This window comes from Lepus europaeus, chromosome 13 (genome assembly GCF_033115175.1).
Source record: "Lepus europaeus isolate LE1 chromosome 13, mLepTim1.pri, whole genome shotgun sequence".
In the NCBI taxonomy this organism is placed as follows: domain Eukaryota; kingdom Metazoa; phylum Chordata; class Mammalia; order Lagomorpha; family Leporidae; genus Lepus; species Lepus europaeus.
The window spans coordinates 79,943,986-79,959,537 of NC_084839.1; the positions used below are offsets into that span (position 1 = coordinate 79,943,986).

Below are 15,552 nucleotides of genomic sequence, written 5' to 3' on the forward strand. Positions count from 1 at the left end.
TATATGAGGGATCCAGAATGAAGAAATCTATAAAGAAAGTAGATTTATGGTCACCAGGCACTGTGAGGAGGGAGAGATGGGAATGACAGCCAAGAGTTCTAATGGATATAGACCTTCCTTTTGGGGTGATAAAAATACTCTAAAATTAGATATAGATGATAGTTTCATAGTTCTTTAAATTATAATCTTTTATAACTATAATGGATGAAAATGCTAAAGTGCTCCGTTTTTTCTTTTAATCAGTTTTCAACAGCCTCAATGTACTTAGCAAATACATTTCTAAGAACATAATGTCCCTATTGAATTGTAATATGAGAATCGACTACAAATTCTCTCCAAACTGTACTCTACATGTTGTGTGTGGGCGTGGTTGCAAATTGTTGAAGTCTATGATTAGCATAGAGTTGGTCCTCTGTATATAAAGTCATAGTAAAAGTGATCCATAATGAAGAAGGAGATGGGAGAGGGAATGGGAGGTGGGATGGGTGAGGGGTGGGGGGCATGGAGGAAAGAACCACTGTATTCCTAAAGTTGTATCTATGTAAAAATGCATTCATTAAATAAAAAATTTTTAAAAATAACATAATGTTATCCCCATCCTCTTTCCCGCCATCCCTTCCCCCTCTCTTTTTCCCACCTTCCTTCCTTCTCCCTTTCTTTATCTTTTTAGTTCTTGAGATAATATATTTTTAAATTTATAGTACAGTAAAAAGACTTGACACTTGGCCAAATAAGATGTTTAACAAGAAACAAGCAAAAAGACCTTAGTATAGTGGGAATGTAGACAATGCTGCAAACATTGAATGGAAAAATGACCATTAGAATTTTTAAGAAAAGATTTCTCCTTACTGTCCCATGAATCAGTGTTCTATCTTTATTGCTGGGTAGTATTCTGGTATCTAGGTGCACCACAGTTTCTTTAACCATTCACCTGTTGAAAGTCATCTGAGTTACTTTCAGTTTTTTAATGATTATTAATAAAACTGCTACAAACATTCATCACAACTTTTTGAGTGGACATGAGTTCCTGATTCATTTGAGTAAATGATGAGAAGTGGGACTACTAGTTTGTATGGTAAGTGTTTGTTTAACTTTATTTTTTTTTTACTTTTATTTAGCAAATATAAATCTCCAAAGTACAGCTTATGGATTACAATGACTTTTTCCCCCCATAACTTCTCTCCCGCCCACAACCCTCCCATCTCCCACTCCCTCTCCCATTCCATTCACATCAAGATTCATTTTCAATTATCTTTTATACAGAAGATCAATTTAGTATATATTAAGTAAAGATTTCATCAGTTTGCACCCACACAGAACATAAAGTGTAAAATACTGTTTGAGTACTAGTTGTAGCATTAATTCACATTGAACAACACATTAAGGACAGAGATCCTACATGAGGAGTAAGTGCACAGTGACTCCTGTTGTTGACTTAACAAATTGACACTCTTGTTTATGGCATCAGTAATCTCCCTAGGCTCTTGTCATGAGTAAATGATATTTTTAAAATTTCAAATTCCATTGGGAATACCATTCATCTTTGTTCTATGAATCTTATATCCTTGGCCTTACTAAACTCATTTTTGAATTTTAGGAGAATTTTATAGATAATTATGTCATCAATGAAGAGAGACTGCTTTATTCTTTAACCATCTGTAAGCCTTGTATTTATTTATTTATTTAATTTTGCCTTTTTTCTGTACAATGTTGGTAACAGTCATGATGGAGGACAACTTTGCCCTCTTGGCTGAAATTAAGGGGAAATCATTCAGTCTTTTTTTAATGTATAATATTAGTTAGCCTTAGCTTCCTTTCTTCTGTATTTTTTAGGCTTAAGTTTCTATTTCTTTAAAGTTTCCTAATGTGGAATCTTAGGTTGATTATTTGAGATTTTTCTTTTTTTATACTCTAGGCATCTAATGCTATGAATTCATATTTAGTTGGTACTGAAACCTACACATTTTGGTGTATTGTATTTCTGTTTTCTTAAGTTCAAAACAAGTTTGTTTTTGGCACAATGGTTAACATACTACTTGTGACACACAAGTATGAGAGTGCCTTGGTTCAAGTCCTGGTTCCATGTCCCACCCTGGGGAGCAGCAGGTGGTGACTCAAGTACTTGGGTCCCTGCCACCCATATGGGAAGCCTGAATTGAGATGCAGAGTCCTAGTTTGGGCCCAGCAGTGGCTGTTAAGGTCATTTGAGGAATGAACAAGCAGCTAGAAAGTCTGTCTCTCTCTCTCTCTCTCTCTCTCTCAAATAAAAATTTTAAAAACACATTTTTAAATCCCTGAAACTTACTGTTTGACAAATGGGCAACTTAAAAGTATGTTGTTTATTATTGAAACTTTTGGGGATTTTACAGATGTCTTTGTGTTACTGATTTATTGAATAGAAGTAAATTCTATTATGATCCAAAATACATATTTTTATGACTTATATTCTTTTCAATTATTATGGCTTGGTTTTATGACCCAGGGTCTGGTACTTTTTAGTGAATCTACCATATGCACTTGAAAGGAAATCATTCTGTTATTCAGGAATCATCCTATAAATGTTAATTATGGAGGTTCAGTTGTTGATGTCATTTAGGTCACCTATATCCTTTCTGACTTTCTGTCTACTTCTTCTGTTTTGGACTAAAAAAAGTATTGAAGTTTCTAGTTATAATTGTGGGTTTTTCTAATTTTCCTTTCACTTCTGTAATTTTTAACCTCACTTCTAATAAACTTTTAATTTTAGAATAATTTTAGATTTATAGAACAGTTGTAATAATAATATAGAAGGTTCTTAAGCATCTATCACCCAGTTTTCCCTGTTGTTAACATATTACATTCGTATGATACATTTGTCCTAACTAGTGACTCAATGTCAATACATTGTTTTTAACTAAATCCCATACTTTATCTGAGTTTTCTTAGTTTTTATCTAGTGTCCTTTTTCTGTCCCCAGATCTCAACCAGGATAAAACATTACATTCAGTTGTCGTGTCTGCTTAGACTTTTCTAGACTGTGACAATTTCCCAGACATTCCTTGGGTTTTGATCTCAATAGTCTTGAATAGTACTGGTCAGGTAGTTTGTACTTGGGTTTACATGGAGTTTCTCCCATGATTAGATTAAGGTTATGGATTTCTATAAGGAAGACTATGGAAGTAAAGTATTCTGAGAATTTCATATAAAAGGGGCTATCAAAACGACTTTCAGTAACATGGCTGGAGCGGCATTTTTCTTTTCTGCACTCTTCCCATGCTGTGCTCCATGAAAGGAAGTCATTATACATGACTACTCTTAAAGGGAGAAAAGCTTGTTTCACTTCCTGGAAGCAGTACCACCCCAGTAGCAATGAGCATATTCTCTTTCCAGATCAATAAAAGGAATTTTTTTTCTTTTCATTCTCTTTGTGTCATTTACTTGAATTTGCACTCATTTATACCATATCAAGCCCATTAAATGCATACATCATCTCTCATACTGTCTTTTTTCATTTCTAAAATTTTTTTGGTTTGAGAAGCAGAGAGAGACACACACAAAGAGAGGCTCCCATACCTGGTTCATTCACAAAATGCCTACAATTGCTGGGGCTGGGCCAGGAGCCAAAAACTCAATTCAGGTCTTTTCCACATGGGATGGCATGGACCTAGGTAGTTGGACCATCAGTGCTGCCTTCCAGGGTCCATATTAACAAGAAGCTGGAGTCAGCCCGAGTTGCATATTGAATCCAGGTACTTCAGTATGGGACCCAGGCATCTTGATTAGCATCTTAACCGCTAAGATAATATCCACCCACATTTCTAGAATTTTTAGTTGAGTTTTCATTTACCTTCCCTATCTATGTTGACGTGTTGATCTTGCATGTATTCTACCTTTTCCATTAGATTTTTAAACTGTTAATCATGTTTTTTTAAAATTATCTTTTTCTAATGTATGTCATTTCTGAGTCTGGTTCTTATTGATTCATCTCTCAAATGTGTATTTTTCTTGCCTTTGCATATCCCTCTTACATGTTTTTTTTGAAAATCAGGTGCCTTATAGTAGATGCTCTAATAAATAAATGTTATGTTTGGAGATTAACCTGGCTTTCCTTCTACTTAACTTTTTTATGTGCATGTTATGTTTAATCTAGTTAGTAATTGAGCTAGGTGTGAGGTTTATGTTATTGCTATCCTCAATGCACACACATGCACAGGCTTTGCAGTTTCCTAGCGATACATTACATTTAGAGTTTAGACTGGCTTGCCAAGACTTATTTTTTTTAATTTCTGTTTCCCCTCACCTTGAGTCTTCCCTTTGTGTTGTGTCCTACTGAGAATCTGTCTCTTGCAGCTTTTCACGCTGCATTCCACTGTTTTCACACAATCATGTTAATCTGGTGGAAGAGTTGAGGAAGAATATTCCCTCACATTCTGGTTCAGCCTCTGTCTTAGCAAGGCACGGTGTCGCTTGTTCTCAGTACTCTGATCTTCAGAGGTGCTCATACCCCCCGCCCCTGTAGCCATAGCACTGAGCTGAGCTTGTATTTCTGACCCTCCCCTAGGGACAGACCTTTCTTTACATGCTCCATCTCTCCAGTTAAGTGCAGATATATCCAATGACTTATCACCAATGCCTTATAACAATGTTTGTTGCTCTCTTCCCTGGACATCCAGTGTTTTGTTCAATGGATGAGCTAGGATTAGAGTTAAAACAATATGTTACCCTAGAAATAGTGCCTAATGTTTTCCTTACCCAGTCAGCACCTTAAGAGAAGCTTTCTTTGGATTCTTCCCAATTTTCCCTGTTAACATCCATATAATTGTAGACCTGGGAACTTAACATTGCCATGCTACTTCACACTTAGTCTTTAACAATTTATTTTAAAATTGTAGTTCAACCTTCTTGCTAGCTTATATATGATCTCAAGATATCTGCCTTAGGTAGGCAAATTCTCAGTTCTTTTTTCTTCCTAAGGAGAAACTTGTGGTTACTAGTCTTTCTCTAAATTTTGGGTTACTTGGCTGTCCTATAAACTAGTTTTCCAATGAGTTCAATAATCATTAATTTTCAATTTGTCTGAATTTCTCTGTGTTGTAAGAGAGTAAGTAAGTTCTCTTTCCACTCCTCTGTACACACAAATTGAAAAAAGAAGCTATGGGCTAGTTTTTCAAGATAAAAATGTGTGGTACCTATGAGAGGGTTTGTTTTCCAGCTTCCAGTTATCATGGACTTGAGGAACCCGACTTTGAAGCTTAGACATTGGGCAGCCATTGAACAAGCAGTTGATGCCACTCTGCTGGACTCTGAAGTTCCATTGACCTTGGACAGGCTCTCTGAGTTGCGCGTTTTTGAATTTGGCCAAGATATCCAGGACATCTCTGGTCAGGCTTCTGGAGAAGCTGCCTTAGAAATAATTCTTAAAAAGGTAAATCTGGAAAATATACACGTATTCTGAAAATCAGAACATGGAAAGGGTTTCAGATTCAACATGAAGATCACCAACTTTTGGTTAACTAGGTGGATTTTTCAAAATTACAGCTTTTACTCTCTCATTATCAGTCACCCCTCTGTCACTTCCTTACATTTATTATTAATTGTTATTATTATCACTCAATAAATCCATTCCTGGTGTTTAGCCTATAGCCCAACAGAAACATGATGACCAAAAGAATTGAAATCTGTGTGCTTACATAAGGAACCACATGCCAAGGAAAATTTTCTTTTGAAACCAAAATGTGTTATTTCACAAACTACAAGAGAAGTCTGTAATAAATGCTCTAACTGCAGTGAGAAGACTTTTTTACTTATAACACTAATTTTTACCCTAAAAATACTTGCACTCCTACAAATCACCTGCATGAAACAATTTTTTTTTCCTCTAAAAGCCTAAAATGAAAGGAAGAACACACTGAGTATCACAAATTTGTCAAATATATTAAAATTAATCAGGTATAATTAGGTAAATTCATGTCATCTAACCAAGAAGAGGGTTTTAGAGATTTTAATGGCAGTAAGAAGGAAATGGGATAATTATTTCATTCCACATGTATGCATTGATTGTTAAACATAAATGGATTTAAAGGTCCTAAGTCTTGGATTATTTCTAAGGTGGAGGACTCTTGGAAAACAACTGAATTTGTCATTCTCCCTCACCGTGACACCAAAGATGTATTTATCCTGGGAGGCACAGATGACATACAGGTGGGTAACTGGATTATTAAGAACTCATGGCAAAGGTCATGACCACAGCTGTCCTGGGAGAGATTAGTTTGAGAAAATTAAATATGAGAATCACTAAATAAGAAGAAATCTCATTGGGAAAGCAGGATAAGAATGTGAATAATTGATATGAATGCTTACACATGCAATAAAATCTGTAATGGATTAATCCCATAACTGATAATTGTTGGGAAACTTAAAAGAGCAAAGAAGGATCAGTTATGATGAAGTGATCATAGAATTCTTTTACACAAAGACAATTCAGACCTTAAAAACTAGATGGGACTTGATAGACATAGAGTAGAATCAAGGGCATTCCAAACCATTTAAACAAGGCAAAAGAAATATAACAGAGTATTTTGCGTTTTTGTCACATTAAGAAGCTGACTTCATTTGAATTTTTTGATATTAGGAATGGCTGGCCCATGTCCTACACTATCTACAATGTTTGGCATTTTCTTACTCACTTGAAATCTAAAGGCATATTTCTGGGTTAAAACTCTATTTGGAAGACAAAGTTTTGGTTTGCTATAGTGTAACCAGGCCTAAGTTGGAGATAAATGGGCTTTGCCAGGTGTATGTTGGAACAGAAGGAGTGGATATCACTCTGGGTAATAGACGGGAGAGCAGATCGAAAGTGAACATCGGTCAGTAGGAGGCCAAATGATGTGAGAGGATGAGATTCCCACTCACAGGCAGCTTACAGCTGAAACAGACAAATTCTTCAGACCGACAGACATTATTTCTTTGAAGTCACATGTTTTCTGAGGAATGCCATTGCATGAGGAGGAGCAATAGGGAGGGAAGTGAAGGAAAACTGTGTATGACCATTCAGAGTCCAATATGACTGAGTTCAGTTTCCTCTTCCTTGAAACGACAAAGGAAAAGTGATAATTCATTGGACAGAAGACAGCTAATCTTGCAAGTGTGGGATATTTTGAAAAAAATAGAGGTCTGCTTAGGTGGCCAAGTTGGTAAAGAAGTTACCAGCCATCTAATAACAGGAAGAGAAAAGAGAAGAGTGTTGGACCAAACCAAAGCTTGTACCATTAACAGTCAAATGGAACAGCAAAGATTTATCAGAGTGGGTTCTAAGACACAATGCTAAGAATAGGAAAGGGAATGGAGGGGTAGGAAACAGAAGGTGGGGCTAAGCTATGTGTTCAAAACGTTGGTCTTTACACGTATGCTTGGGATTAAAAATCTGAAATATCACGGACAGCACAGACACATGGTGCTGCATATGTCTACTTCCTTGTTCTTTAAAGGTCCTTCTTGATGACAGCACTATCAACATTGCAACCATTGCCTCATCCCGGTATGTTGGCCCACTGAAACCGCGAGTGGATGAGTGGCAAAAACAGCTTGCGTTATTCAATCAAACCCTGGTGAGTAAGGATCATTTCAATTCAGGGATTCATAAAATGGAGGACTGTAGGAACCTTAGAAATAATTTGTTCCGTCATTTAAATATTGTACTTATACAGTATAGAAATATAAAATCTAGGGGCCAACATTGTGGTGTAGAGGGTAAAGCCACTTCCTGCACTGCCAGCATCCAATATGGGTGCTGGTTCATGTCCCAGCTGCTCCACTTCCAATCCAGCTCCCTGTTAATGTGCCTGGGAAAGCAGTGGAAAGTAGTCCAAGTACTTGAGTCCCTGGCACCCACGTGGGAGACCCAGATGAAGCTCCTGGCTCCTGGCTTCAGACTGGCCCAGCCCTGGATAGTGTGGCCATTTGGGGAATGAATCAGTGGATGGAAGACATCTGTCTTTCTTTCTCTCTCTTTCTGTAACTCTGCCTTTCAAATAAAATACATAAATCTTTTTAAAAAACAAATATAAGATTTAATGTTGACATTTTATTATGTTCTGAATATAAGGAAAATGCACATGTATTGAGCTCTTCTTTACATAATTATACAGCTAAATGCTATTACCATCATCCTTGTAATATAATTCTGCTATGTAACAAGATATCACCAACAATATATGTTTATTAGTGGACTAAAGTATGATACATTTATGATCTCTCAGTTTCTGTGGGTCGGGAGTTCAGACATAATTTAACTGTGTCCTCTGCTTAATGTCTTATAAGGTCTCAATCAAGCAGTCATTCAGGGATCTCATCAGAGTTTCAACTGGAGAAAGACCCATTTTCAAACCCGTTCAGGTTTTTGGCAGAAATTATTTCCCTATGACTCTAGTACCAAAGGCTTCAATTTTTTGCTGGCTCTCAACAGGAGGTCATCTCCCATGGCTGGATGTTGACCATGGATTTTTTCTGGGTGGACTTCCACAACATGACTATTTGTTTCAGCAATCTAGCAAGGAAGAGAAAATATCTTGGTGGGGAAAAAAAAAAACCTATATTGTGTCTTACATAACAAAAACGTAATGCTGTATGTCCTGTTACCTTTGCTGTAAGCAGGTCACAGGTGGCACCCATACCCAAGGGAGAGGACCCCACAAGGGCATCCACACATCTTGGGGCCACCTTGAGCATCAAGCCACACAACCTTCTATTTACTGGAAGAATGCTCACCGTTGCTTGAAGTCTCCTTGAGACACGTGCTTGTGGTGCACACCCTCTTTTTATTTCATCGTACCTCACATTACCCCACAGTAACACAGAGCATCAACTTACGACTCATGTTCCCACTCAGTCTCTCTCTTATACTTCAGGTTTTTAGCTTGATTTAATTTTATTTAGGTTCTATAAATCTTTTTTAAACTTTTATTTAATGAATATAAATTTCCAAAGTACAGCTTATGGATTACAATGGCTCCCCCCCCCCCAAAAAAAAAACTTCCCTCCCACTCACAACCCTCCCCTTTCCAACTCCCTCTCCCCTTCCATTCACATCAAGATTCATTTTCAATTCTCTTCATATACAGAAGATCAGTTTAGTATATATTAAGTAAAGATTTCAACAGTTTGCCCCCACATAGCAACACAAAGTGAAAAAATACTGTTTGAGTACTAGTTATAGCATTAAATAATAGTGTACAGCATATTAAGGACAGAGATCCTACATGATATTTTTTTAAAAATTGGTTAATTTGCTATGCAATTTCCAATTTAAAACTAAGTGTTTTTTTTTCATTTTCAATTATCTTTATATATGGAAGATCGATTCAGTATATACTAAGTAAGGATTTCATCATTTTGCACCCACACAGAAACACAGTGTAAAAATACTGTTTCAGTACTAGTTATAGCATTACTTCACATTGGACAACACATTAAGGACAGATCCCACATGGGATGTAAGTACACAGTGACTCCTGTTGTTGATTTAACAATTTGACACTCTTGTTTATGGCATCAGTAATCTCCCTAGGCTCTAGTCATGAGTTGCCAAGGCTATGGAAGCCTTTAAGGTTCACCGACTTTGATCTTATTCCAACAGGGTCATTAAATATAAGAGTGGGAAAAAGAGAGGTTATATAAATCATTTTTTTTAACTTTTATTTAATGAATATAAATTTCCAGTGTACAGCTTATGGATTACAATGGCTTCCCCCTCCCATAACTTCCCTCCCACCCGCAACCCTCCCCTCTCCCGCTCCCTCTCCCCTTCCATTCACATCAAGATTCATTTGCAATTCTCTTTATATACAGAAGATCAATTTAGTATAAAGATTTCAACAGTTTGCACCCACATAGAAACACAAAGTGAAACATACTGTTTGAGTACTAGTTATAGCATTAAATCAAAATGTACAGCACATTAAGGACAGAGATCCCACATGAGGAGCAAGTGCACAGTGGCTCCTGTTGTTGACCCAACAAATTGACACTCTAGTTTATGGCGCCAGTAACCACCCTAGGCTGTCGTCATGAGTTGCCAAGGCTATGGAAGCCTTCCAAGTTCTCCGACTCTGATCATATTTAGACAAGGTCATAAAAGACAGAGTGAGGATAGTAACCAATGATCCTAAGAGTGGCCTTAACCAGGTCTGAACAATTATACAGCATTAAGTGGGGAAGAGGACCATCAGTACACACAGGTTGGGAGTAGAGCCATTGGTGGTAGAGTAGAGGTTATGATTACAAAGGAATGAGGCCCAAGTGCGCTAGACAGGGTCTAGAACAAAGGACAGAGTCATTATTAGAGGAGCTAAGAAAGGTGCTGTCTAAGCTACAATTAAGTTTTCTGATTGAGAGGCAAATAGAACCTGATAGAAGGGGCTTGATAATAATCTGGTGGGCTTTAGGCCTTGTAAGTTAAGAGGCCCAGACCTATCCATCTCTTCACATGGGGTACATCCTAAGGGAGGTGTGAACCTCCTAGGGGAAGGCACTCTGTTGACTTTCATTACTTGGCTGGCCTGGGAGGAGAGCTGGCCAGGTAAAGGCAGGGGGCATCTCTAACAAGAAATTGTTCTGCCTGCAATGTTGCTGACCCTACTTGACCATCCCCTCAGCTGCAGTGGTCACTTTGGAAGTTGGGCTGAGTGAAGGGCTTTTCAGCTTAGAGCCAAATATATATAAATCTTAATCTAAAAATTTACCTGTGAACTAGCAAAGGCATTGAGTAGGAAAAGATCATTTGTTCCCTAATGTTTCAAAGAGTACTATCTTACAAATCTATTCTCTTAAATGAACATGTTATCTGATGGCTGTCCAGTCCCTTGGACAACCAGCTGAGCTCTAGGAATGAAGATCAAGTTCAACAGATCACAGTTAAAGCCTGTGTTTTCATGGAGGGTCCTTAAAAGAATCCTGTGCTGAATTGTAGGGACTCTCCAAATTATCTGACTAGAAGGTGCAAGACTTGCGATAAGCCAGGAAGTGCTGTGACACCAGGGCTTAGGCGAAACTCCCCAAAGTAGAGAGAGAAGTGAGAAGCTCTATCATGGATTTTAGACCCACATGTGAAATGGCAGGAGCACAGAGGTCTACAGAAATTTCTTCATTGAGTGTTTCTGATTCCTTGTTTCTTAAGGACTGCTCTTTCTATTTTATTTTAGTTCATTTTTAATTCAATTTGAAATATAAAAAGACAGATAGACAGAGTTCCTATTCAATGATTCATTCCTCAAATACTTCCAACAACTCCAAGGCAGGAACCAAGAGGTCAATCCACATCTTCTACATGGGCAGCAGAGACCCAACTATTTGAGCCATCGGTGCTGTCTCCCAGGGTTAGCAGGAAGCTGGAGCTGGGAACAAGCAGGGACTCAAAGCCAGGCACTCTGAAACTGGACCTGGGCATCCCAAGCTGCAGTTTAGCCACTAGGCTAAAACTTGCCCCAGGATATCTTCCAGAATAGTGATAGTCCCTAGAAGGAGTAGCAATGTATGTTTTGTTTCTTCCTCCCAGTCTTTGAATTTCCCATATGCTTTGTCATGAGCAGGTTTTACCTTTTTGACTTTTCTTTATTTAAAAACAGGCAAGGAAGAGCACAGACATAATTGAAACAAAAGAATAGCAAACTTTGACCATGATAACTCTGTATATATTTAGAAATGATCACTACGTTTAGCACATCCCCAACCCTTCGGATTTCTTTCAGTAAGCACCTTGCCTCCCTATCAGGTGTCTCGTCTGGACACTGGGGTCATGTTTTTCTGGGTCCACAGGAGAATCATTGCAATTCCACTCAGTAGAGAGTGGAGTGGATTTAGGTTAAGGTGAGTCTTGGACCCTTTAAGGATGCTTCGCGTCAAAGGACCTGTGTAAGGAAGCATAAAGCAGCTCCCAAGGAAAAAGCTATAGTTATCCCACATACAAAGATTTTTAGTGTAACCACAGGTACATGTGCAATTTGGAAGTCAGCATTTGGTGATGTCCATATTTTTCTCCTAGGAAGAGTGGCTGACCTGCCAGAGAAACTGGCTCTACCTAGAAAGTATTTTCAATGCTCCAGATATTCAGAGGCAATTGCCTGCGGAGGCCAAGATGTTCCTTCAGGTGGATAAGTCATGGAAAGAAATTATGCGGAAGGTGAACCGGCTGCCTAACGCTCTCCGAGCCGCTACTCAACCAGGTATAAATCAAAATTTTTAAAGCAGAAAGACTTTACAATCATACAAGATGGTGGTCACCTGTAAGAATCTAACCTGCAGTACATTGCCCCTTGATTCTTGTCAGCATTGATGACACGGACCATTTGCCTTTGGCACTCCTGGAAGCAGTGCCAACTGAACGCTGTGCTTTTCTCATAATGATTCTCTCTCTGCTTGGTTTGTAGTTTTGGCACAGAAGAACCTGCTTCTTTTCACTGTTTTTATAATTTGGGGATATTGCCCCAGGGTATCGGTGATGTGCCTATGTCACAATGTTCAGAAGACGTGTTTGCATTCAGTGGACCCATGCTATTTAAACTCCGCCATAGCTCTAGAACCACAAAAATCTCCACACATGACTATTAATTGATTCATTAAAACAGGTTAAAATGTTACCTCTTACTGCATTTCTATCCTCAAGGTTAAGATGTGGCTTAGCAAGTTCTGGTTCTGCTGAGGTAGAATGAAAGTCTTTCTGTGCACACGCACATGGCTATTGAAACTTAGACCTGGTGTCAGAGTCTGGGCGAGCTTGCTGGCTGCTCAGTAAATGGCAGCGCGAGGCCCTCCAGCTGATATTCCCTGCCCCAGAAGGAGCAGATTTCTCAGTTATGCTTCGTTTTTCTCAAAAACTCTTAACATAAGACAGAAACAGAAAGGAAAAAGTGTAACGAATGATGGAATTAGAACTCTTTAGGGCTCCTAGAAGTTTCCCACCATACTTGGCTCTTGGCCCTCTTACAGCCAGCAAACCTGTCATGCCAGCCGCTGCTCTGTCTTCATAGTGCCTTCTCAGGCTCCCTCTTACAAAGGCCCTTGTGCTTATGCTGGGCCCACCACATGATCTAGGGGGTTCTTCCCCTCCTAAAAGTCTTAACTTCATCACATTTGCAAAGTTCCTGTTTCCATATTCACAGGTTTAGGGGATTAGGACATAAATATCTTGAAGGGGCCATTATTCTGTTGCCCCGCCCACTAATTATCATATTTAAACCTTTTGATGAAAAGAGATCATGTTTGATTAGAGCGCTATCTTAGGCCTTACTAGATTTGCTACAAAATAAACTTTAGAGCTATTTAAAAATATGATCCCAAGAGACATCAGTTCTTCAGCGTTTCAGATAAAGAAGTATAGATCTATGTGTGTCATTTCAAGTGATGATCAAGCTATGAAGAAAAATAAAGTGGGATATAAGGGCTAGATCATGGCTGGGACTGGTGAGAGAGAGAGAGAGAGAGAGAAACAGACAGACAGACAGACAGACTGTCCGTCTGGGTTAGAAGACTTTTTGATAAGGTGACTTCTGGGCAGAAATCTGCAGGAAAGAAGGGAGTGAGACGTGCATGTAAATCTAAGGGAGAATTGTAAAAGGCAGAAGGAAGAGCAAAGGCCAAAAGAGCACGCTCAGCATGCACACTGTGAACCAGGAAGTCCATGTGGTTTGCGGTGCAGTTCCCAAGGAGAAAGGCTTAGGAGATGTGGCTGGAGAAATGACTGCTTGGGTGAAGAGCGGGCACTGGATTGGATCACTGGTTACATGCAGCCTAGGAAACAATGTGAAAACAAAGTAAACTCTATGGATTTGTTTCTAGGGAGGGTGGGAAGCCAGCCACTGTGGAAGGTATCAACACCACGAAGATAAACAATGTTGCTCTTTAAGGAGCTGTAGTTAGGTAATGAAGACAGAGTACCCTGCTGGCATAATTTCAGCATTTAAAGATGAAAGAGGACAGGTCGAGTAACTCTGCATGTCCAAAAAAGAAAAAGAAAGACCCAAGTGAGAAAATGTAAGAACCTTACAGAGACTGGCTTTGTGGGGTCAAAGAGAAGGCAACTGCTTGGCTTTGGATTGTGTATCCCCAGCCCCCAAGACTGGAAGCTGCCAGCTAACAATGCTTAGAATTAAATACCCTGGGGCTGGTGCTGTGGCGCAGTAGGTTAACCCTACACCTGCAGTACTGGTATCCTATATGGATGCCGGTTCTAGTCCTGGCTGCTCCTCTTCCAACCCCACTCTCTGTTATGGCCTGGGAAAGCAGTAGATGATGGCCCAAGTGCTTGGGCCCCTGCACCCATGTGGCAGACCCAGAAGAAGCTCCTAGATCCTGGCTTCGGATTGGCATAGCTCTGACCATTGCGGCCATTTGGGGAGTGAGCCAGCAGCAGGAAGACCTTTCTCTCTGTCTCTCTCTGTCACTGTCTGTAATTCCACCACCTCAAGTAAATAAATAAAAAATCTTTTTAAAAAATGTTTTTCATACATGGTAAATACTAACATTAATATTATTATTTAAAGTAATATTTAAAATTTTACACAATTCCTCCATATTTTAATTTATTATACCAATCTTTTATCAGATGAAGCAAAAGTTTTTTTAAAAGTTAATATATTTTATTTCCATTAAAAATTATATTGTCAAGGCCAGGACTGTGGCATAGTAGGTAAAGCTACCACCTGCATTGACACCATCCCAAATAGGCACCATTTCCAGTCCTGGCTGCTCCACTTCTGATCCAGTTCCCTGATAATGGTCTGGGAAAAGCAACAAAGGATGGTTCAAGTACTTGGGCCTCTGACACCCATGTGGGAGACCTCAATGAAGCTCCTGGCCCCTGATTTCAGCCTGGCCCAGGACCTACCATTGCAGCTACCTATGGAGTGAACCAGCAGACAAGACAGAAGATCTTCCTCTCTGTCTCCCCCCCCCCCCATACCCCCTTGTAACTTTTACTTTCAAATAAATAAATAATTATAAAAAAGGAAATGAGCATTTAATAATTATATTGTGTATTTTAGCATGGTTTTACCGGTGCTTTTTTGTTTTTCAATCAACAGGTCTTTTGGAGACTTTTCAAAACAATAATGCTTTACTTGATCAAATTCAGAAGTGTCTGGAGGCATATTTAGAATCAAAAAGGGTGATCTTTCCAAGGTAAGTTTATAAAGCAACCAAAGATATGTTTCAGCAGCTGAGATTATCGATCAACTTGAGGTTACAGTTATAACCTCAAAATGTCAGAGAACTAAAAAAGAAAATAAGAGAGATTTTCAGTAATGAAAATCCATCTGGCATCTTGTTGGGGAGTGTGTCCCAAGGTTAAAGCCACAATATTTGGTAAAGGTTTAGTGGGTAAATTGAGTGCAGCATGGTTTTGCTGTTTCCTGGTGGTGGCGTACATGTGTGTGTGTGCTCATGTATGCATGTGTCCACAGAAGCGCATGTGGAAAGTGAGAGAGGCTGCAGGGATTTTCTTTAGGTTTATTGGTGGGGACATAATATGCTCTCCAACATGCCCAGACCTGAGGAGAGTGACTTCCACCTGGGGGTGCAGGG

The 15,552-nt window shown here is 39.0% G+C and overlaps 1 protein-coding gene across 1 annotated transcript in view; it reads left to right on the top strand.

The window, feature by feature from the left end:
• The window catches only part of DNAH6 (dynein axonemal heavy chain 6), a 287,841-nt gene that overhangs the window by 97,777 nt on the left and 174,512 nt on the right, over positions 1–15,552 (top strand). Inside the window, exons 18-22 of the mRNA XM_062208725.1 lie at positions 5,192–5,404; positions 6,088–6,180; positions 7,467–7,586; positions 12,017–12,197; positions 15,054–15,150. Of these exons, the coding sequence (XP_062064709.1) occupies positions 5,192–5,404; positions 6,088–6,180; positions 7,467–7,586; positions 12,017–12,197; positions 15,054–15,150 (704 nt within the window). The remainder of the gene's footprint in view (positions 1–5,191; positions 5,405–6,087; positions 6,181–7,466; positions 7,587–12,016; positions 12,198–15,053; positions 15,151–15,552) is intronic.